The 24,019-nt window shown below is 43.6% G+C and overlaps 1 protein-coding gene across 1 annotated transcript; it reads right to left on the bottom strand.

The window, feature by feature from the left end:
* Positions 1–1,400: 1,400 nt before the first annotated feature.
* Positions 1,401–22,353, bottom strand: ap3m2 (adaptor related protein complex 3 subunit mu 2). Its single transcript, XM_068001243.1, has 8 exons — positions 22,050–22,353; positions 12,449–12,620; positions 11,072–11,209; positions 9,693–9,778; positions 8,633–8,766; positions 6,167–6,374; positions 5,299–5,443; positions 1,401–3,587 (listed from the first exon to the last, which is right to left on the bottom strand). The coding sequence occupies exons 1-8, from the start codon at positions 22,320–22,322 to the stop codon at positions 3,487–3,489; spliced, it is 1,257 nt and encodes a 418-aa protein (XP_067857344.1). The 5' UTR covers positions 22,323–22,353; the 3' UTR covers positions 1,401–3,486.
* Positions 22,354–24,019: the final 1,666 nt, after the last annotated feature.

Here is a 24,019-nt window from a genome sequence, read left to right as displayed (position 1 = left end):
GGGTGGTGGATGGGGTGCCAATCAAGCGGGCTACTTTATCTTGGATGGTGTCGAGCTTCTTGAGTGTTGTTGGAGCTGCACTCATCCAGGCAAGTGGAGAGTATTCCATCACACTCCTGACTTGTGCCTTGTAGATGGTGGAAAGGCTTTGGGGAGTCAGGAGGTAAGTCACTCGCCGCAGAATACCCAGCCTCTGACCTGCTCTCGTAGCCACAGTATTTATATGGCTGGTCCAGTTAAGTTTCTGGTCAATGGTGACCCCCAGGATGTTGATGGTGGGGGATTCGGCGATGGTAATGCCATTGAATGTCAAGGGGAGGTGGTTGGACTCTCTCTTGTTGGAGATGGTCATTGCCTGGCACTTATCTGGCGCGAATGTTACTTGCCACTTATGAGCCCAAGCCTGGATGTTGTCCAGGTCTTGCTGCATGCAGGCTCGGACTGCTTCATTATCTGAGGGGTTGCGAATGGAACTGAACACTGTGCAGTCATCAGCGAACATCCCCATTTCTGACCTTATGATGGAGGGAAGGTCATTGATGAAGCAGCTGAAGATGGTTGGGCCTAGGACACTGCCCTGAGGAACTCCTGCAGCAATGCCCTGGGGCTGAGATGATTGGCCTCCAACAACCACTACCATCTTCCTTTGTGCTAGGTATGACTCCAGCCACTGGAGAATTTTCCCCCTGATTCCCATGGACTTCAATTTTACTAGGGCTCCTTGGTGCCACACTCGGTCAAATGCTGCCTTGATGTCAAGGGCAGTCACTCTCACCTCACCTCTGGAATTCAGCTCTTTTGTCCATGTTTGGACCAAGGCTGTAATGAGGTCTGGAGCCGAGTGGTCCTGGCGGAACCCAAACTGAGCATCGGTGAGCAGGTTATTGGTGAGTAAGTGCCGCTTGATAGCACTGTCGACGACACCTTCCATCACTTTGCTGATGATTGAGAGTCGACTGATGGGGCGGTAATTGGCCGGATTGGATTTGTCCTGCTTTTTGTGGACAGGACATACCTGGGCAATTTTCCACATTGTCGGGTGGATGCCAGTGTTGTAGCTGTACTGGAACAGCTTGGCTAGATATGTCGCCCGGCTGACGATCATTGCACTTGGAAGGTGATGCAATCGGTTCCAGATGGGAAAAGAATGTGCAAGACTAAATCTGAGACAGGGTGATTATGTGGCAAGATCTAAATATAACTACAGACAGCCAATTGCAGCCTGGCAAAGGAAAGAACGGAATGGTAAAGTTTTGTGTTGTCTTTAGCCAGCCAATCTAATTGTGGCGAGGATGGTTGATTGTTGGGCCCAGCCAGTGTTGTTTGACGAACAAAGCTTTGCATTCGATGAACACACAGAAAAAGGTTTGAACAATATAAACACAATATTCCACTGGCACTTTGTTGTAACAATGTTTTACTTTATTTAATGCTAAACACTAACATATCTTCAAGTAAAATTGCCTGCTCATAATCGAATCATACTCTGTATTAACACTACCCAATAGGAGAGTACAGTAATGGTTATTATTTTAAATACATCCAAATACTCAAAATAAATTAAAACATTGTACTACCTACAAGACCGAATGCTCCAAATAGGACACCATGAGGTAATCATACCTACAAATTCAGTGTGGTCCTGTACCATAACTACAAATATCTGCATCTATTGTGTGTTATTTGGGCCTTAACATAGTAAAATTAACCAAAATATAGGAACATGAACACGATACAAAGAAAAGCAAGTGGGCACAAGTGTCTATTCTGCTTTCTTTTGTCATCAGTTTGGGATGCTCAATGTTGCCTCTCCCCCAGTTTCTTGTCAAGTTCAGCTAATTGTGGTCACAAGTGTTTAATTCAAAGGGGTTAATCTTCTCAAAATGTTGAGCTTCAAATAGTTTGTGGAACAACATGAACAAACATCAACAAAAAAAAAGTGTATTGTGAGAACTGCAAGGCCTGTCCTCTTCTCGCAGCAGCTTTCAAAGTTTCAACATTTTCACAAAGCAATGTGTGGAAAAAAAAACACTGCTAGTTTCCCTCCAACAGTGAAAAATGCTTGGTAGGGACAAGTGGGAGACAATGCATTGGTGCTGCATATTCTCAACAGCACAACTTCTTATTAAACTATGAGGTGAAATTTGAGTCAATGATTGGTGCTCCATAATTAGCCTTTTCCTCCTCAGTCCATTACCAACTCCACCATAAATTGAACAGTAGCAACCAACAGTGCTGATGAAAGTCAGAAAAATACATATTCCCCCCCACCCATGTGTCATTTTTGCACTTCGGAAATACTAAGGGTGAGAAACAGTAGTGTAAATAAGCAAGGTGTTCAGGCAACTTCAACTGTTTATTTAACGGAGACTTTCACCATGCCCGAATTAACTTCAAAGATTACCCGACATGGCGCTAAAAGTACACATATTCAGATCCAATATACTCCATTCACAGAGTATAAAGATGCTTCAATAATTTTAGTTACTGCACAATACTTTCCCCACAGCCATAAGGGACACAAAATAGCTGGCAATGCACTACTATTAAATGGAGTATGTGCAGGCATGGTCAGGAAAATGTATTCAAAACTGACCTAAGGAATAACCTTGCACCACTTCATTCCAACACAGAAAATACCAACGTTCTGAAATACTCCAGGACTTACTGACACCCCTCTTCAAAAAAGGTAACTGGAGCCAGTACTGCACTCCAATGCACTCAATTCATGCAAGTACACAAACAAATGTGGTTCCAAAACCTGTGTGCCTATATGCTGTGCTGCCACTGGGTACTTTAGGCTCACTGTACATTGAAATATCAGCTTTTGTCTCATGAACAGCAAGTACTGCTCAACAGTTGGGAAACAAGTGATATGCAGAAAAAGTCATGTGAAAAATCAGCATATCCCTTTGAAGGGCAGTAATAGTGTAAAACAAAATTATCACCCTAATAACCCAACATCCCAGCAGTTATTGAAATAATCACAATGCAAAACCTGACCAAATGCAGCAGTCTCCAGAGAGTTTGGGTGAAGGCTTAGCAACACAATAGCCCTGCTTTCCATAACACTTCTTTTCTGTAATGCAAAAATCGCACCACATGGCAAATGTTCAGCTTTTACACTAATCCTCCTGTCCAAAAGCAGATAATGGTGGTTTCTAATTATATTTAAGTGATAACATTTTAATTGAAGACAGGTTGGTCGGTGAACGTACTGTAACATCAATTGCACTCCTTCAGTGAGGATGACTAACATAAACTTTACCACTCGACACAAAGTCTAAACCTTCGGCTCACACCAGTAACATTGTGGGTTAACATCATGAGATTGGCTCTGGAGTCCTCAGAAGTGCAGTTAACCGTGCAAGTTGTTTGTATTGATACCAACACAACACACAAGAAAAGGGGAACATTCAATTGATGGGTAGACAGGCAGGGAAAGAGTCTCACTGCCGCAACAGGCAAGTGCCCTCAGAACAGCGATTATGTTCGGACTTGGAATTTTCCAGCTTTAGTCATGTACTTGATGCCTTTGAATGGTTTGTATTTCTCTCCATACATGTCCAGTCGATTCACCTTCAGACCTGAGGCAAGAGAAATCAACCTCATTATAACGTGGTACATAGAACTGAATCTGCACTTTGTGGGCTACTGTGTGCAACATGAAAGGGTTGGAAGAATGAAAAGGTGGATAAAAATCTACTCTGGTAGTTGCAAAGCTATCAATGGAGCAACTTTTTACATTCTCCATCCAGTTCCACATTGCAGAACGAAACAAAATTGGCATCATATTTGCAGTCTCACTCAAAGGTCATAATGATAGCCGATCAGAAATCGAAGTGTCACACGGCTGTAGTTTAAAACGCTAGTCTGAGGTTGGAACAGCATCAAAGGATCCTTATTTTCCATCTAACCCATGACAAACCTAAACAGAGAGTGATTAATGCTGATACTCACTGCATAAAACATAAAAGTACTCTGTTCACCACTCTCCGTACATTTCATTTCAACAAGACAAAACGTTAGCTGCCTAAAGGCACCATATAAAAGTGCAAGTCTTTCTTTCTTTAATGGATCACATTTTAAAAAAATACTAACAAGGAATCACTTTCATCCCATCTTTTAAGATTCACGTTTCGGACCCCATCAGGACATTTTCAGCTCATTCCACACTCCCCTACTCAGTTTGATCAGGAATCGGTCAATATGATTTGGTCCATTGCAGTAAGTTCACATCTGACCCCACAGGTTCTCCTGAAGAAAAATAAAATTAGCCCAGTTCTGAGAATAAGCCCCAGTCCTTTCCCCTTACCCTCATGACAAGAAAACACCCATCCACTAGCTCTCAACAGAACCAAGTTATCAGTTCCAGACAAGTTTGAAGGTGATTTCTATCAAGCAATCTTGTAGCTATTTTAAGCAGTGAATATAAGTTTTGTCATTGGCTGGCATGTGAAAAAATTATAGAACACCCAAATATGGAGGAAAACAGGGATCTTTACTGCAGCATGCAATGCTAAAATATCCTTCTCTTAGACAGTGATATTCAACACAAAGCTGCAGTCATAACATTTTGAATAATAAAGTCTATTTTTGCATGACTTTTCCTTGCAATCGCTTAACGGTTGTTTCTTCGCATGACTTTCTTTGGTAAAACATTTATACACTTGCATCCCCTCCCCTCAATAAACCAAGGTGTTCAGTAGTCAGGGAGTAGTGGGGAAAAAAGAAACTTGCTGGGCCACAATTCAGAAGCAAAATTGCTGCGCTTTTAGATCTAAAAGCACATGCAGTCTGTCAGTAGAACAACAGCAGAGAAAGAGAGGCCTGCAGAACATGAGTGGAACTGCAGGGGAGAGTTCAAATTATTTTTTTTCAAGTTATGGTCAACTTGCATCAACGCCTTGCCTGCCACCACGTGAGAAACCTTCAGCCACAGCGAGCAGGGCAAGAATCAAGAACAGATGGAAATGAGAAAACAAGAACGCGCAGTCGCTGTCACGACCAAGCTAAAATAAATTTGTTTCCAGATGGCCATGGAGTATGAAAAGCAGTGATACAGAAACCCTCAAGCTCCAAGCTAAAAAGGACAACATACAATGCAGACAACTACCCTATTTTTTTCTCATTTTCTTCAGGATGGAAAAGCAAACCGCCCACCTGGCTCGTGTGGAGCATAAACATCGGCATGGACCTGTTGGGCTGAATGGCCTGTTTCTGTGCTGCAAATTCTATGTAATTCTGAATAACCTCAGCATGTCAAAGACCAAGATAAGTGCTTCCTGCACTTGTTACCTGAAATGGCGAGTTGTTGGATTTTGAACTGGATGCTAATATTGGGGTTCTCATCAGGCTTGGGTGTCCCTGCCTGCAGACTCATGGTGCCCTTCAGGCTGGGCAGCTTCTGTGGGTTGATCTTCCCAATATCCCATGACAATATCTGCAACAAGAAGTTGAGGGCAGATGATATGCACCATCATAGCTTTTTAAAAAAATTACTCAAATCAATGACATTGTTGCATTGAAAAATATTATCACTGCCATGAGGAAAGAAAAACTTCTGCTTGAAATTTCTGCAAAGGATATAATTTAAAACTTTGCAAGATCCCTGAAAAGCTGTGCTTCATAATAAACATCCTCAAAAGGAAAATCGAATGGTCACATCAATCAGAATGAAGGAGAAAAAAATTGAGGATTAGTGCTAAAATTATAAAAAGGGCAAGATTTGGGAGTGAATTATTTTCATACAAAGGGTCATAAGAGTATGGAATTGCTGCAAGTTGCTATTAATCACAGCAAGAGGTAATAAGATAAATACTTTAAGAGGAAAAATGTTGAAACATTCGGGGGAAAAAAAAAGACAACAGAATGGGATTAGAATAGTGAGTCCAAAGCAGAGTTAGTGCCAGGGACAACGGACCACGTGTGAAGACATTTCTATAATTCTACAATTGTGTTCTTCTTCAGCTATTTTGTTGTTGTTGAGATTAAATTATGAATCACAGATTTTACATGCTGGGAGGGGAACAACACATGTGTGTGAGCTGTTTTTGATCTGGAGTTTATTCCTGAACTAGTGATCATTTCTTGGCAAATTAGTTACATGCTCATCAGGATGCTATCAGCAGTGAACTCATGGCAACGCCAATTCTCTTTCAGTTACCTTGGTGACTGGGTCAAAGGTGTGGTTCCCTTGTGTGGAGGTGAGATTCATGTTCAGGACCACCTTTGGCAGCAGGCTGGTCACAACCGTACCCTCCACTGTCTTTCCCATTGTTTGTTTTGGGCCAATGGTGATTTCAAACCGCCCCATGGAGCTGCCATCTCGGAAGCTGATGTTGTGTTTTACGTAGACAGGAATGGCAACTAAACTGGAGGCAAAATAAATACAATGGAGGCTTTTAAAAAATAAAAAATTAGACACAAAGTTTTTCGACATATTCAGATTGCTCAGACATGTTGGGAGAGGGAAGGACTGGATAGTAGAGTCAGTTTCTGAGAGAGATTTTATTATTTTTTTTACCATTTTTCCTCCACTCACCCTTCCCTGAAGGCGTCTCCGAGGAGACAGTTCGATAGATGCTCACCATGGAGGCCATTACTTCAGTCCAAGCTCAACAGCTGAAAGCCTAACGTTAGAGGAGGGCGTCCAGATTTGGTTGTGATGCTGCCTGCAGCCAGCAGGCTATTTGACAAGAGGCAGCATCACAGCCAAGCCCAATCTTTACCCACTGTCAGATGTTACCAACGGAGCATCAAAAGAGCCCCGTTTCATTTTATTTTGATTCATTTCGCAGGAATGGCTCGACAGGTTTTCATAAACTAGGATAAAAAAGGAAATGTCGCATTGTCAGCTCTAGACATGCAATGCAATCATCTTCAAGATGCACATTCTGCATCAGATCAACATCAGAAGGTGTCAAGATGGTAAAAAGTTCCCTGCTTCAACCACTCAGCTTCTGGGGAGGTGCCAATATTGCATTTCACTTTTAAACTCACTCAACACGACAACTTCAAGATGAACAACATTTTTCACCTTTGCTGACACAATGTTTCAATTCAGGCTTCCGAACGCTTCCAACTATGTTTACAAGGAAAAGGCTGTTTTCTAAAACAGACAGAGTCTCACATGAATTGAAAGTTGAGTGGTATGGAGGTCACAAAACAAACAATTATTATTTTCCCCCACTATATTACACAATGGAGACTGGGATGTCCACCATGCTCTAATGTTTAATCCTAAATATGGTGAATAATATTACATTAAGGCTAAAACTAATAGACCAATTTATTTACAAGAAAATTAATGACATAAGCAAATGAATAGTGGAGATAAACAGGACAATACTTCAGTTAACATATTACAGAACAATGAAAAAGGAAAATTTTGCCAGCTCTTTCCAGCACCTATTAACCATCGAACTTGACAGTGTAAAACATAAAACAGATCTGTTGCTCCACTGTAAGACTATTTGAAGTTGAAACATGTGCAATTAAGATATTTCTAACATTGAAGTAAAGAGCAGGTCTGTTTTCTGAGTGGGCTGCATGCAAGAATGATTCACTGAAGGTGGTTTGCAGAAGTCTCCTATTGAACTGTTTCAATGTCACCCTCAGTCTTAATGTGTTAATATAATGTGCATACCATAACTAAGGCTGATCAATAAGATAGCAGCCTGATGCTGATTCTTACTGCTCCTAGTTATTGTAATGCAAGTAACTTCATCATGCAACAAATAGGGAAAAAAAAATGTTTACTTAAATATAGATTTACAATGCAGTGTAGTTTGGAAATAACTCTTTGATCGAGATGGAAGCTGTCTTCACTTGCTGGATGAGCCGAGCTATCAGTGAGCTTTTTGATTTGTAGTTGGCCAGAATACAATATCCTTTGAACTCAAGCTATTCAAATTAATGGTATATTGAAAGACAATGGATATTTTATTTCTAGATTCTAATCAGATATTAAAAATAATTTATGTGGAGGTTCGATGTCAAAAGCAAATGAACCAACAAGTGACCAGGAGACCAGCTCAAGGAGAACTTATGTACAGGAGGTACGCAGGGGACAAATTAATCTAAATACAACTTTCTTGTTAGATACATGATAGATTTTGACATACTGGTACCCCGTCAAGGGGAAAAGTCTTAAAAGTTCTCTCTTCTACAAAGCTTCAGCTATTTTATTTACCTCCCTAAAAGATAATATGACAATGGAAAGTTGGCAAGGGAAGTGGGTCAGATGGCCCTTTCTCAATCCACAACATGTTTTCAACCACATTGTTAATATTGATTTCCTTTAAATGACATACAAAAAAGATATCCAAGTAAAAGATGAAATTTCTGTTTGTCACAAAATCATGAATCCATTTGACCTGCAAATCCCCCAGTGACAAATGAAATAGAAGAGCAGCTTAATAGTTTACAATCTTAGTTCCAGAAGACCCTTGCTGGTATCACTGGATAAAGCTCCGAAAACCCATCCAAACCACAGGTGAATTCCAGAACTCATTCAAGCCATTCCACAACTAATGTAGTGGTCTCCAAATACAACACAAAAGTGGCAGAAGGGCAATAAAATCTTCTCCAGTCTTCCACCTCCCTCTCAGTCCAGAAAAGTGTTACTTACTTTTGGGAACTGACATGATAGGACAGGAGGCGGAAGTTGCCATCGGGTGGGATAAAGGAAAGAATTCGTTCTGACTCCCAACGCTTGAAACGGACACAAGGATGGAAACTGACATCATCCAAGAGTCGAGGATTCTGCAATTGTTACAAGAAAGAAAAGGTCAATGAGAATCCCACATTATGAACCTCCCTATTTTCACCAGAAGTCAGCAATCATTGTTGGAATCCGTTGGGCCTCATTTGTTACCACTGGGAATTCTCCAATTGTTTAATTTCCCTGTCCCTTCCTCAGTTTCCAGACCAGGCCTTGACTCAAAGACCAGCCAAGTCACTGGTTTCCACGATTCTACCAATGGCACTTTATTGGCAGATGCTTCTCTGGATGAGTGCAGCTCCAACAACACTCAAGAAGCTCAACACCATCCAGGACAAAGCAGCCCACTTGATTTGGCACCCCATCCACCACCTTAAACATTCAGTCCCTCCACCACCATAGCTGCAGTGTGTATCATCTACAAGATGCACTGCAGCAACTCACCAAGGCTTCTTTGACAGCACCTCCCAAACCCACGACCTCTACCACCCAGAAGAACAAGGGCAGCAGGCGCATGGGACCACCACCACCTGCATGTTCCCCTCCAAGTCACAAAACATCCTGACGGAAATATATCGCCATTGCTTCATCGTTGCTGGGTCAAAATCTTGGAACTCTCTTCCTAACAGCACTGTGAGAGTACCTTCACCCACTGACTGCAGCAGTTCAAGAAGGCTGCTCACCACCCCCTTCTCAAGGGCAATAAATGCTGGCCTTGCCAACAACGCCCTCATCTTATGAATGAATAAAAAGTGTTTCAATAGGATAACACAAATCTTGATCCTTTGCCTCTTGCATTCATCTCATCTTCCCATCATCCACCCGGACGACCCAGTGAACGCCACACAAGAGGAGCTATGCCTGTTAATTGGTACCCAACTACCTTAGTGCCAACACAGCGTAAGCACATCAAAGCATTTTCTCAGTCATATTTGAAACTGCTCTGCAATTATATCAGAAATCTTACCATGAATGAGAGAGTGAGATCTGGCATTCCAGTCAGTTTTACACAGGCATCAATAACACCTTGTATTTCAGCAAATACTGTTGAACCTGCAGCAAGAGTGGCATCAGCATTAGTTCATGCCATTCCAATTTAGAGCAGCTCAAAGAAAATTAATTCAGGATAATGCCAAAGGAAGCTTGGACCATCTGACTGCATTGCCTATTTAAGAAGACTTGAGATTTTCATAAGTCGCTCCTGCCACTCTGGAGCATGTCGAGACCAAAGGCCTATAATCCACTACATGAACAGTTTACCCCCCCTTCGCCAGGTGGTTGTGAGGAGCTATAAAAAGGGAAGGAGTGGGTGTGTCAGGGTTTTTCTGAAAGGGAGTGGAAAAAAAAGAACGAATACATGAAAGAACTGTTACCCTGGGTACTCTTGCACAGTGCATAACAGATGGTCATACAGTGGCACTGGCTGACATCTGGGACTAGTTCAGTAGCATGTCCTCAAGGGGAGGAAAAATGAAGACTCAGTTTGTTGTGGTTTATACATTGCTATGCTTTGTAGCATGAGAAGCAATTTATCCTCGATTGATCAAACGTAACCGGGAGGTCCTCCAAATGGATCAGAGGCCCCAAGTTCAATCCCATGTCCGCACCATGGTAGATAAATTCAGCTGTGACATTATCAGTGCAACAATCAGCTGCAGTGATTGAGTTCGCAAAAAGGAACACAAAAAATGAACTGATACCTGAAAGAGATGAGGCCGCACACAAACCACCTGTGTTTGGTTCAGGTCCGTTTGTCAGCAAACTGGCCACCTGATCAACAATATTATCCAGTGCAAGAGGTTAATAATGTTTTTCTCCACATTGGTGTGTTGAGGGTGCAGGTAAACAGTCAACACCAGGAATTTAAAAAAAAAAAAAATCAGATGTTAAGCAGCCGTCTTTGAAGTAGAATTACTTGCAGAATTATGGGTAGCTTGCAGCAAGTAACAAGACTGTTACTTAATCAAGGTGAGGCAAAGCTCGAGCAGTTCAAGGACATTACGTGAACACTAAGATTAAATTACAGCTCACTTCTTTGGGGCAGATCACTATTCGATGCTCTGAACTTGGAAAGGTGAACAGTGACACTAAAGGTGGTGAGACAATGGCTCAAAGTAAAAAGGGGAAGTCTCAGTGTGTCTTTGCATCTCGATGCAGCATTCCAAATTTGATGTCCACACTAAGCTTGCAAGCATCCTAGAATATAATGTGCTAGGAGTAAAATTACTCCATATAATCAATGCCAAGATGTGAAAGTATGTTAAGTTTCTTGGGCAATGAAATATGATCCACTTGCATCCCCAGTGACAGTGAACATGACTCTTGATTCAGCAATACCATCTGTACCTGATTTGTCAATGATGGCATCAATCTCTTCCACCACATCAAAGTAGGCTTCATTGTTGGCGTACCTCACTCCGGTACGGCGCCAGGGAACCACAGAGAGCTGTCCTGTGGGGAGATGGTCCCCAACATTGGTACTACCTGCAAAACAATCGTGAGAAATTCCAACAGTAAATTAAAAGACAGATCATTCACCTGGGATTCCAGGGAAACAATATTTACTAATGCACAAAATAATCTTCAGTCATTTTATTTAGCTTAAGCAGTAGCTTTTCAAGTTTTATTTATTTAAATTAAGTACTTTTGAATTGAATTTTGAGATACAAAGAGTATTTCAAAAAAAGAAAAACCATGTAGAAAACGACATTCAGAAAAGGTTTGGCACAAACAAGAACTTAATGTACTTTAAGGTATTTTCATGTGATCAAATGCTGCCAGCTGTGAAAATAATTCTCAGAATCCTTTGGAAATAACTTGCATGAGTGACCCCTTCCAAAGCTCGATCTTCCTGTGAAAGCCACGGGATTGGAGACTTTTTCCTTGCAAGCAACAAACAAGACACAATAGTATGAATCTGCAGTTAAGCAGTACAATTGCAATAGAGGCAGTGTTGTTTAAAGCATCTACTTTACAGCACTAGAGTATCATGGACAGCATCTGCAAGGGCAAATCTGTCTCTATTGACAATGTAAAACATAAAAGGTCTTGCCATTAGAGGCAGCCAGATTTTGTAATTGTTGGCAGACTGAGTGGTTCAGCTCACTCATGCAGGCCGGTGAACAAGGTGTACTAATCAAAAATAAGGCACGATTGTGATTCAAGAGTAACTGCACACGTTTTAATGTTATTCGACATAAAGAGGGAGGGCTTCCCACAGCACTGAACATTGGGGAAATATTGCATAATTGCACCTTGAAGTGGTTCTTTAACATCCAAGTTACATCTGATGTCTGGCTGCCACCAAAAAACTGCCCATACAGCAGGAGCAGTCTGAACCACTGACTGATATTAAAAGGGTATTGACTACAGCTGTGGAGAATCGTAGAATCCAGCTGAGGGAGGACCTGCTGCAAAAAAAAGATAGCAGATTGTCGGAGGGAGGGTGAAGACAAATTGACAGAGACATGATTAATTTTAAAATGGGAAACATCCAAAATGGCTTCGAGAAAATTACGAACATTTGAGAGAAGAGGGAGGCAAGACTGAAAATTTGCCAAGTCTGGCCACCCTTAGAGTGCCATCAACCTTTCCAGGTGCAGGAATTGGGGAGCTAACTCACCTCTAGAACATGCATAGAGTACAATAAAAACATAGCAGAGAACGTGGCAAATCCCTTGTGTTACTTTTGCAGCTGCTCCTGCCACATCCCACAATACATACCAGTGATGGTGTTGACAACAGTACGGAGGATGGTGGGAGGTCTGATCAGCTCCTTTAAAATATTAGACTCAGTTGCCAATGGGAAGCCATTGTCCAACATCTCTTCCAGCACCTCATATACAACCACAACATTGTCTTTGATTGCCACCTCTGAACAGGTTCCAAAATAGTCCTGGAGAGAAAGGAAGTCAACAAGCATCATTCATCTGGAATAAGAGATTTATGAAATTTAAGATGTAGTCAGTCAATCATTGCAAATTATTTTTAGCTGTGATTTAAACAACGACAAAAAGAGGTGGGGAAAATAAATACAAACAAAAAGTTACACAACATTGTATTTAGATACAGTTTTAAATCCCACAATTGATACACTGCGGTCTCTTTAACAGAAGGCGATTATAATCGCCTTCAGATTCCCATTACTAAAATTGTTAAAATATAGGGACTGATAACGTGATGGTGACTGATCGATGGCCACCGTATCGCCAATAAGATCCCCTCCCATCCTCTGCACTGCTGCGAGAACCGTCTCTGGTGTGTATTGTGAAATATTGTTCCCTGTCTTGTTGGACATGAAGGCCCGAGGCTTATCCTGTGCCTGCTGCAATGCAACCAGTAACCACGGGATCTGGGGGTTTGTACAAACGCCCTATGACCTGGCCGCATTACGATGCGGCATTTCCTTAGTATTCGGTGGCCTCCCAATACGGTGCTCCAGCTGTTCGGCACCTGTTCGTCGGAGGGGGGGGTGGGGGAGGGAGGAGGAGGGAGGAGATTTTGCACCCGATTATATTGCCTCGTTTCGTCAGCCTTAATAACCAGAAGCAGTAAGTGGACACATGTCCCAAATGACCATAACAAAAGAACAGCAGCAATTTTATGCCAGATAATCTTCACTGGCTGCTTGTACCCAACATTCCAGCTCCAATTTGATGCTTCCATTGAGTGGGTGCCATGCACAGGACTACCATTAAAATATTTAAATATGCCGACCTCACATTATGGTGTGAGCTCAGCTCATCTGTGCACAGATGCATCAGTCCCTGGAGGCACAGCACTGGGACTGTGTGTTTGGTCCGATGGTGTTTTTAAGGCACTGACCGAGCACATTTTCTTACCTCCTCTCGGAATTGGGTTCAAATACACCCAAATTGGCAGGGTCAAAACGCCTTGTCCTTGACAGCTCCATGTGACCATATGACACATGTAAGGTCAACCCAATTCTAAGTAACACAAGCTCACAGTTATGTAGTTTGGCACCAAGTGGCAGTCTCAAACATGCCACATGATCTGATGCTTAAAATGGGAGGTGAAAAAAAATTCACACAAGGCAGTCATTCTCCTCAGATTTTGGTTTCCAACACACTGTTGAAGGAAAGCAACAGATCCTTACCCTGTGTGTCAAATGTCCTTGATAGTCACACTAGGTATAAATAATTGGTGGAGGGGGGAAAACAAGATTGCACCATCTCAACACAGACATCCTTCAACTGGAGTGCAAAATTTAACCAAAGCTCTTTCAAATGGTAGATTATGTGACCCATCATGTTGGTGTATCAACACAGCTAATCAGAGAGCAACTGCACTGGAAGAACTTGTGTGCAAAATTACAGCTACACAGTTTTTTTTATTAGTTCATGGGATGTGGGCATCGCTGGCGAGGTCAGCATTTATTGCCCATCCCGAATTGCCCTCGAGAAGGTGGTGGTGAGCCGCCTTCTTGAACCGCTGCAGTCCATGAGAAGGTTCTCCCACAGTGCTGTTAGGAAGGGAGTTCCAGGATTTTGACCCAACGACAATGAAGAAATGGCGATATATTTCCAAGTCGGGATGGTGTGAGACTTGGAAGAGAATGTGCAGGTGGTGTTAGGAACATAGGAAGGCCATTTAGCCAGTCGTGCCTGCTTCGCCATTTGATAAGATCATGGCTGATCTGTGATCTAACTCCATAAATTTGCCTTTGGCCCATATCCCTTAATACCTTTGGTTGCCAAAAAGCTATCTATCTCACATTTAAATTTAGCAATTGAGCTAGCATCAATTGCCGTTTGCGGAAGAGTGTTCCAAACTTCTACCATCCTTTGTGTGTCGAAAATTGTTTTCTAATCTCACTCCTGAAAGGTCTGGCTCTAATTTTTAGACTGTGCCCCCGACTCCTAGAATCCCCAACCAGCGGAAATAGTTTCTCTCTATCCACCCTATCTGTTCCCCTTAATATCTTATAAACTTCAATCAGATCACCCCTTAACCATCTAAACTCCAGAGAATACAACCCCAATTTGTGTAATCTCTCCTCGTAACTTAACCCTTGAAGTCCAGGTATCATTCTAGTAAACCTACGCTGCACTCCCTCCAAAGCCAATATATCCATCCAAAGGTGCGGTGTCCAGAACTGCTCACAGTACTGCAGGTGCGGTCTAACCAGGGTTTTGATTAGCTGCAGCATAACTTCTGCCCCCTTATACTTGAGTCCTCTGGATATAAAGGCCAGCATTCCATTGGCCTTATTGATTATTTTCTGCACCTGTTCATGACACTTTAAAGATCTATGTACCTGAACCCCTAAGTCCCTTTGAACATCCACTGTTTTTAACTTTTTACCATTTTGAAAGTACCCTGTTCTATCACTTTTTGATCCAAAGTGGATGACATCACATTTGTCTACATTGAATTCCATTTGCCACAGTTTTGCCCATTCACCTAATCTATCAATATCGCTTTGTAATTTTATGTTTTCATCTACACTGCTTGCAATGCCACCAATCTTTGTGTCATCGGCAAACTTAGATATGAGACTTTCTATGCCTTCATCTAAGTCGTTAATAAATATTGTGAATAATTGAGGCCCCAAGACAGATCCCTGCGGGACTCCACTAGTCACATCCTGCCAATGTGAGTACCTACCCATTATCCCTACTCTCTGTCGCCTTTCGCTCAGCCAACTTCCTAACCAAGTCCATACTTTTCCCTCGATTCCATGGGCTTCTATCTTAGCTCACAGGCTCTGATGTGGGACCTTATCAAATGCCTTCTGGCAGTCCATATAAATAACATCCATTGACATTCCCCTGTCCACTACTTTAGTCACCAGTGTTGTTCCCATGTGCCTGCTGCCCTTGTCCTTCTAGGTGGTAGAGGTTGTGGGTTTGTGGGTTTGGGAGATGCTGTCGAAGAAGCCTTGGCGAGTTTCTGCAGTGCATCCTGTGGATGGTACACACTGCAGCCACCGTGCGCCTGTGTTGAAGAGAGTGAATGTCTCGGGTGGTGGATGTGGTGCCAATGAAGCGGGCTGCTTTGTCCCGGATGATGTTGAGCTTCTTGAGGCAAGTCGAGAGTATTCCATCACATTCGTGACTTGTGCCTTGTAGATGGTGGAAAGGCTTTGGGGACTGAGGTGAGTCACTCGCCGCAGAATACCCAGCCTCTGACCTGCTCTCGTAGCCACAGTATTTATATGGCTGGTCCAGTTAAGTTTCTGGTCAATGGTGACCCCCAGGTGGGGGAATTCGGCGATGGTAATGCCGTTGAATGTCAAGGGGAGATGGTTAGATTCTCTCTTGTTGGAGATGGTCATTGTCTGGCGCGAATGTTACTTGCCACTTATCAGCCCAAGCCTGGATGTTGTCCAGATCTTGCTGCATGCGGGCTCGGACTGCTTCATTATTTGAGGGGTTGTGAATGGAACTGAACACTGTGCAATCATCAACGAACATCCCCATTTCTGACCTTACGATGGAGGGAAGGTCATTGATGGAGCAGCTGAAGATGGTTGGGCCGAGGTCACTGCCCTGAGGAACTCCTGTAGCAATGTCCTGGGGCTGAGATGATTGGCCTCCAACAAGCATTACCATCTTCCTTTGTGCTCGGTATAACTCCAGTCACTGGAGAGCTATCCCCTCGATTTCCATTGACTTGAATTTTACTCGGGCTCCTTGGTGCCACGCTCGGTCAAATGTTGCCTTGATGTCAAGGGCGGTCACTCTCACCTCACCTCTGGAATTCAGCTCTTTTGTCCATGTTTGGAACAAGGCTGTAATGAGGTCTGGGGCCCGAGTTGTCCTGGCGGAACCCAAACTGAGCATCGGTGAGCAGGTTATTGGTGAGTCAGTGCTGCTTGATAGCACTGTCGACGACACCTTCCATCACTTTGCTGATGATTGAGAGTCGACCGATGGGGCGGTAATTGGCCGGATTGGATTTGTCCTGCTTTTTGTGGACAGGACATACCTGGGCAATTTTCCACATTGTCGGGTAGATGCCAGTGTTGTAGCTGTACTGGGAACAGCTTGGCTACAGGCGCAGCTAGTTCTGGAGCACAAGTCTTCAGTACTGCAGCCGGGATGTTGTCGGGGCCCATAGCCTTTGCTGTATCCAGTGCACTCAGCCGTTTCTTGATATCACGTGGAGTGAATCGAATTGGCTGAAGACTGGCTTCAGTGATGGTGGGGATATCGGGAGGAGGCTGAGATGGATCATCTACAAGGCACTTCTGGCTGAAGATGGTTGCAAACGCTTCAGCCTTGTCTTTTGCACTCACGTGCGGGACTCTGCCATCATTGAGGATGGGGATGTTTCCAGAGCCTCCTCCTCCCGTTAGTTGTTTAATTGTCCACCACCATTCACGACTGGATGTGGCAGGACTGCAGAGCTTTGATCTGATCCGTTGGTTGTGGAATTGCTTAGCTCTGTCTATAGTATGTTGCTTCCGCTGTTTAGCATGCATATAGTCCTGAGTTGTAGCTTCACCAGGTTGGCACCTGATTTTTTTTTTTAAAGGTACACCTGTTGCTGCTCCTGGCATGCTCTTCTACACTCCTGATTGAGCCAGGGTTGATCCTCTGGCTTGTTGGTCATGGTAGAGTGAGGAATAGGTCAGGCCATGAGATTACAGATTGTGCTGGAACACAATTCTGCTGCTGCTGATGGCCCACAGCGCCTCATGGATGCCCAGTTTTGAGCTGCTAGATCGGCTCTGAATCTCTCCCATTTAGCACGGTGGTAGTGCCACACAACACATTGGATGGTATCCTCAGCGCGAAGACGGGACTTAGTCCCCACGAGGACCGTGCGGTGATCACTCCTACCAATACTGTCATGGACAGATGCATCTGCGACAGGTAGATTGGTGAGGAAGAGGTCAAGTCGGTTTTTCCCTCGTGTTGGTTCGCTCACCACCTGCCGCAGGCCCAATCTGGCAGCTATGTCCTTCAGGACTCGGCCAGCTCGGTCAGTGGAGGTGCTGCCAAGCCATTCTTGGTGATGGACATTGAAGTCCACCACCCAGAGTACGTTCTGTGCCCTTACCACTCTCAGTGCCTCCTCCAAGTGGTGTTCAATGTGGAGGAGGACTGATTCATCAGCCAAGGGAGGGCGGTAGGTGGTAATCAGCAGGAGGTTTCCTTGCCCATGTTTGACCTGATGCCATGAGATTTCATGGGGTCCAGAGTCAATGTTGAGGACTCCCAGGGCCACTCCCTCCTGACTGTATATCACTGTACCTCCACCTCTGGTGGGTCTGTCCTGCCGGTGGGACAGGACATACCCAGGGATGGTGATGGAAGAGTCTGGGACGTTGGCTGAAAGGTATGATTCTGTCAGTATGTTGCTTGATTAGTCTGAGGGTCAGCTCTCTGAATTTTGGCACAAGTCCCCAGATGTTAGTGAGGTGGACTTTGCAAGGTCAACTGGGCTTGGTTTGCCTTTGTCATGTCTGATGCCCAGTGGTCCAATGCCGGGTGGTCCGTCCGGTTTTGTTCTTGTTATGACTTTCTTTGGTGAGATTTTACAACCGAGTGGTTTGCGAGGCCATTTCAGAGGACAATTAAGAAACAGCCACATTGCTGTGGGTCTGGAGTCACATTTAGGCCAGACCGGGTAAGGACAGCAGGTTTCCTTCCCTGAAGGACATTAGTGAACCAGATGGGTTTAACGACAATCCGGTAGTTTCATGGCCACCATTACTGATACTAGTTTTTGTTGGTGAGGTGAGAAGATTCTCCATTGGAAACAGGAATGACACAAAATAAGTCGGTGCGAACATGATTCAACGATGGCACACCTCTTAGTGTCAAGGAACCCATTTAATGATGGGTTACTCCTTCAAAAAAATAAGTTGGGTTTTCCAGATGAAATCAATTGGCTCAGAGTGAACACTAACTCTGCAGAAAATTGATTGCTCCAGTTTCTCAAGAAACAGCTGTTGCAATAGTTGTCTGAGACTTGAGCTCTGTAGATACTGTTACTACATAGCATGAACACAATCAGCTCGATATTAATATTTAAATAACCAGGATCCTTTTCACTTCCCAGGTTCTGTTTTATTCCCCTACCGCAGTTAATTCAGCAAGTACAATGCATGCTGCAAGAAAAGGTAGTATGTCCAATGGAAAAACATCAACATCCCACCAAACCACAAATTAGTTCATTCCAGAAGGTCTGAAGTTTGATCCTTAGTCTGTACTGCATTTTTCTACTGAGTACTTGAAGCTCTGGAAAATAGATGAGCCCAATAAATTGCATAAAACTATCCAATAATCTGCATGAAACATTTCTTTGCAAATCACAAGATCCTCCCCAACTTTAAAGAGATTCTGTATCAAAATGCACAGCTGTATTAATAATCTTTCAAAACAGTGAAGTGCTTTTCTTTCACACAACACTGATTTTGAATGTGAGACCATGAAGTAGAACTGGAGAAACATTCGGAACAAGATACAGTACATCTCAATTCACTTTCCTTACTTCAACTGGAAACTCGAATCGCACCAACACTCCAAAAATCATCATGACAAATCAGAGCACAGCAGGACAACAATGGCTGTTCTATTCGTTCAGATGAGGCAAACAGTGCCACCATTGCCTCCAAGCCACAAACTGGGTCATGCACTTCACACGAATTACAGATCTCAGGATTCCCATTTGTGCTTCAGCTTTGGAGATTGAGATTGATTACGAAATACAGCCCAAGAAAGGCCATTTTCTACCTTCTCCCTTAATTATTCTCTAGTCTATTGAGGCCATAATGTGCTAATACAAATTTTCTTACCTTTCCTAATATTAAAAGTAAAATCAAGAACTCACGATCCATGTGGCAGTGTCAATTTCTGTTGCCAGCTCTGTGTGCAACATTCTCACGTTGCCATGCATACTCTGGCTTTGGAGGTCCTCCCAGCACTGGCAGGGCACATTCATTAGTTTACAGGGACAGATCAGTGAAACATCAGCAGAAGCACCAATAGTCTATGTGTCCTTTACCTAATGATGCCTTCCTGCAGTCATTCGTCCAAGACATGCAATATCCCAAGGCAGACACACTCAATATTTCCAGTCACCCCACTGGCTCACTTTGCAACCAGACTGCATTAAAGCCCCAAGCCCATGATCCAATCCAGAGACTTCTGAAGAAAAATAACGAGATGGAAGGAAGAAATGAGTGATCACGGAGAGTCAGGGCTGAGTTTCATGAGAAGGGGGCTTATGTTGCTTAACTGATCCTTATCCTGAAATTTCAGTTCACTGTATTCAGCATGAATTCATGTTCTTCGGTTACAGTAGTTGTTCAAACAGAAAGACATCTCAGAAGTGGAGGAAACACAAATCAAATAGTCTCAAGGGCATTTTTTTTTCCAAATAAAAACACGAGGTTGTTTCCAATGTGCATCTTGTTGTGGAAGTCACCGACTTCAAGGGGGGCTGAATTCAGCATTGTTCATTTTTTGATTGTCACAGTTTTAATGTTGGTTCTTTCATGGAGAGTTTCCTTTTTTCCAAAACCAAAGACAAAGACAATGAAGAACAGAAATATACAACAGGTCTGTTAACAACTGAAAAGAAGAGACAAATTAATATTTTGCGTCAAGACTATTTGTCAGAACTGAAAAAAAAGCCCCTCGAACGAGCCAAAATAAAGAAGGGAGAAAGGGGCGACAGCGAAACATCAAGAATACAGATAATTTAACTCCTAATATAAAGAGGAAGGTTTAATAATCTGTGCACAGACTTGGAAAAAAAACTGGATAGAGCTGTGAAGTGCTGGATAGTATGCCAATGTCATCCCAATCAGGATGTGAAAATGCAGCAGAAAGACAAAAGTGGAGTCAAACAATTGCAAAATCGAAAAGGAGCAAAGTTGAATGGAAATGAAGGAAACAAACAGGTAAACGTCAGGACAGCTGGGATATCAAGTTGTTAAAATCAAATCGGACCTGGATTCACCCCTCTTCCCTGCTTTTATAAAAGTCTGTTCACAGGCTGCTGGAACTGACCAGTAGTGAGCAGATTTGTGCTCAATAGTTACTTGTTGTTCTTCTCTTTGGTCAATCTTGCAAAGGGGTTCTCCTTTCTTCTTTTTTGCAGTTCTCATGAAGGGTCTCCATCTGAAACGTTAGCTTGCTTTTTCAGATGACCATGGCCTTGGTGAATATTTTCTGTTTTCACTGCAGATTTTTTACCATTCACACAAAAAAAAAGTCACTTGTGGAAAGATTTATACCCAGAGCTGTGAGGAAGCATCTCCCATCTCATCAGGACACAGACAGCATCAGACAAATTCATTCTCCAACATTTGTTTATGAAAAGGAATCAGTCACAAACTTCAGGAACACAATTACTGAAATAAAAACTCAAAGGGTTGCTCTCTAACGTGTCACCTTAAATTCTGGAACAGCTGACAGTCATCACAGTGCCAGCTCAAAACATTCTGAAGACAATCTGCATCAACAATGCAGACATTGCATGAATTGCAGTTTTTTCTCATCAGCCAGGCCGACTGCCACTAAAAATCACACTGCACACTGATTGCCTTGGCAACGGGCAGTTGAAAAAACTGTCTGTACTCACCAAGCATTGTTCTGTGAATTATAAATGCGATTTCATTTCGAGGTTTTCATTTTCACATCGTTCACCTGACGAAGGAGGAAGCCTCCGAAAGCTTGTGAATTTAAAATAAAATTGCTGGACTATAACTTGGTGTTGTAAAATTGTTTACAACTAAAAATCACATCAGGGGCTGCAGCTTCCCTACTAGATGTCCAAAATATTCACAAGACAAAAAGAGGAAGAGCAAAAAAAGTGGCATTCCCTACCACAGAAAACAGGAAGAATGGAATAAGCAACCATTATTTAAATGGAAGTGGCTGCTCAATGTCATAATGTAAGACAAAGGTCGGTTCAGTCAGTCAGACATCACTTATCCCTGGGGTTGAAAAGAATGAAACTGATGAACAGGCATTATTGAACAGAATTCCCCCTGTGGGGGACACAGAATTGGAAGGCAATGTTTAGCTTTAAGAAGCACCCTCATCAATGGACCAGAACCTCATGTCACTGCATTGAACGTTTTGGTCAGCTCTGGCCAGCAATATTTAAGTAGAAAATACAGAAATAAACAAAGGACGAAGCGGCAGAGATATCTGGCTTCGGATCTTTTCGGATGATGATTTGGCAACAGCTGATACAGGACCGCACCCCCACCAAAACCAGCCAGTCTGTCTCTCATGTTGACTGACCAGTGTTCTGGTTCTGATTTCGAGCTGACTACTTCCCACTCTCTGGGAGCAACAGAAATTCCCCACCGGCTCGGAGGCCGATAATCTTCACTGACCTGAAAGGTGTCAACCACCCGATGGAGGAACTCGATGACAAAGAGCGGAGGGACCTCACTCTGAATCACTGCCACGAAGAAGATGCGATCGCGGTAGACGCTGATCAGGTAGTGATGCGGGGTGGAGATCACCGGAGGGACATTCTCCGACTCGCTCGCCTTCTCCTGCGCCTCGAAGAAATAGTCGCAGACCGAGCGGCTGACCACGCTCTTCCAGTGCTTCTCCAGGAAGATATCCCCGGAGGAGTTAATGAGGAACAGACTGTGGATCATGGCTCACAGCACCCCCACCCCCAGGGGCTCCCTTCAAACCCCCCCTCCCCGCAGCACCGGCTGCATGTGCCGGACCCGATCACTGGGCTTCTCCCCCCCACTCCCGGCTCCTTCCACCGACTTCCGTCCCAGGCCCCGAATATCGCTTCCGGGCTCCGCCGCCGCCGCCGCCCCATATTGGTCAGTGGCGCCCACTCAGCCCGCCCCCTCTTCGCACCGATTGGGTCATGACCGTCAGCGCGTTCTGATCCCGCCTCCGCCGCCCGCTGATTGGACAATGCCTCTTGTGTATCCATTGAAGGGTGAGTGGTTCCTCTCGGAGCCCATCAATCTCTCAACCTGAGAACTCGGAGCATGAATGGGTCAAACTGGCCCCCCACCCCCCCCGCCCAGCCTGCTCCACCATTCAATCAGATCAGATGCAAGGAATCTTAACCACACCAGGTTATAGTCCAACAGTTTGATTTGAAAATCACAAGCTTTCGGAGCTTTCCTCCTTCGTCAGGTGAGTGAGTGAAGGGTTCTAAAATCGCACAGCATGTCTTCGGCTGGGAGACCATCACAGCAATCAAAGGTGTCGTTGGTGTTCAGACAGGTTCGCCACGGAAAACATTACATCCCAGTATACTGAATACACAATGGGTCAGATTACATAGCCAGAGAGAGAAAGAGACCCGAAAGGCACAGAGAGAGAGAATGTCCAGTTGTATTAAAAACAGATAACTTTTTTTTTCAGACCTCAACTCCACTTTCCCGCCCCATCCCCAAAATCCCTCAATTTCCCGACAGTCCAAAAATTGATCCATCTCAGCCTCGAACATACCCAACGACTCAGCATCCACTCTGGGGGAGAGAATTCCAAAGATTCACAACCCGCTGAGTGAAGAAATTTCTCCTCATCTCAGTCCTAATTGTCTGACCCCTCATCCTCAGACGATGCTACCAAGTTCTAGACTCTCCAGCCAGGGGAAACAACCTTAGGATGGTTACAGCACAGAAGGAGGCCATTTGGCCCATCAAACCTATGCCAGCTCTTTGCAAGAGCAACCCAGTTAGTCCCATCCCCCCGCTCTTTCCCTGTCGCCCTGCAAAATGTTTCCCTTCAAATATTTATCCAATTCCTTTTTGAAAGCTACAATTGAATCTGCTTCCACGACCCTTTGAGGCAGCACATTCCAGATCATAGCTACTCACAGCGTAAAAAAGTTTTTCTTCACATCGCCTTTGGTTCTTTTGCCAATCACCTTAAATCAGTGCCCTCTGGTTTTCAACCCTTCTGCCAGGGGTATGGTAGCATAGTGGTTATGTTACTGGACTAATAATCCAGAGGCCTGGACTAATAATCCCCGAGTCATGAGTTCAAATCCCACCACAACAACTGGAGAATTTAAATTCAATTAATTAAAAATAAAAAGCTGGAATTAAAATACTAGTATCAGTAATGGTGGCTATGAAACTACCGGATTGTTGTAAAAACCCATCTGGTTCATTAATATCCTTTCGGGAAGGAAACCTGCCGTCCTTACCCAGTCTGGCCTTTTTGTGACTCCAGACCCACAGCAATGTGGTTGATTCTGAAATGGCCTGGCAAGCCACTCAGTTGTAAAATCTTCCTTAAAAATTGTCATAATAAGAATAAAACCAGACGGATCACTAGGCACCGGACATGACAAAGGCAAGCCAAGCCCAGTCGACCC

This window comes from Heptranchias perlo, chromosome 20 (assembly GCF_035084215.1).
Source record: "Heptranchias perlo isolate sHepPer1 chromosome 20, sHepPer1.hap1, whole genome shotgun sequence".
Classification (NCBI taxonomy): domain Eukaryota; kingdom Metazoa; phylum Chordata; class Chondrichthyes; order Hexanchiformes; family Hexanchidae; genus Heptranchias; species Heptranchias perlo.
This window is presented reverse-complemented; position numbering and strand designations above follow the sequence as displayed.

Coding starts and splice junctions, on each gene's coding strand:
- ap3m2 (XM_068001243.1), bottom strand. CDS start 22,322: ATGATCCACAGTCTGTTCCTCATTAACTCCTCCGGGGATATCTTCCTG. Junction 12,621..22,049: donor GGGTGGTTGACACCTTTCAG/GTCAGTGAAGAT, acceptor CTTTCTCTCCAG/GACTATTTTGGAACCTGTTC. Junction 11,210..12,448: donor TGTTGTCAACACCATCACTG/GTATGTATTGTG, acceptor ATTGTTTTGCAG/GTAGTACCAATGTTGGGGAC.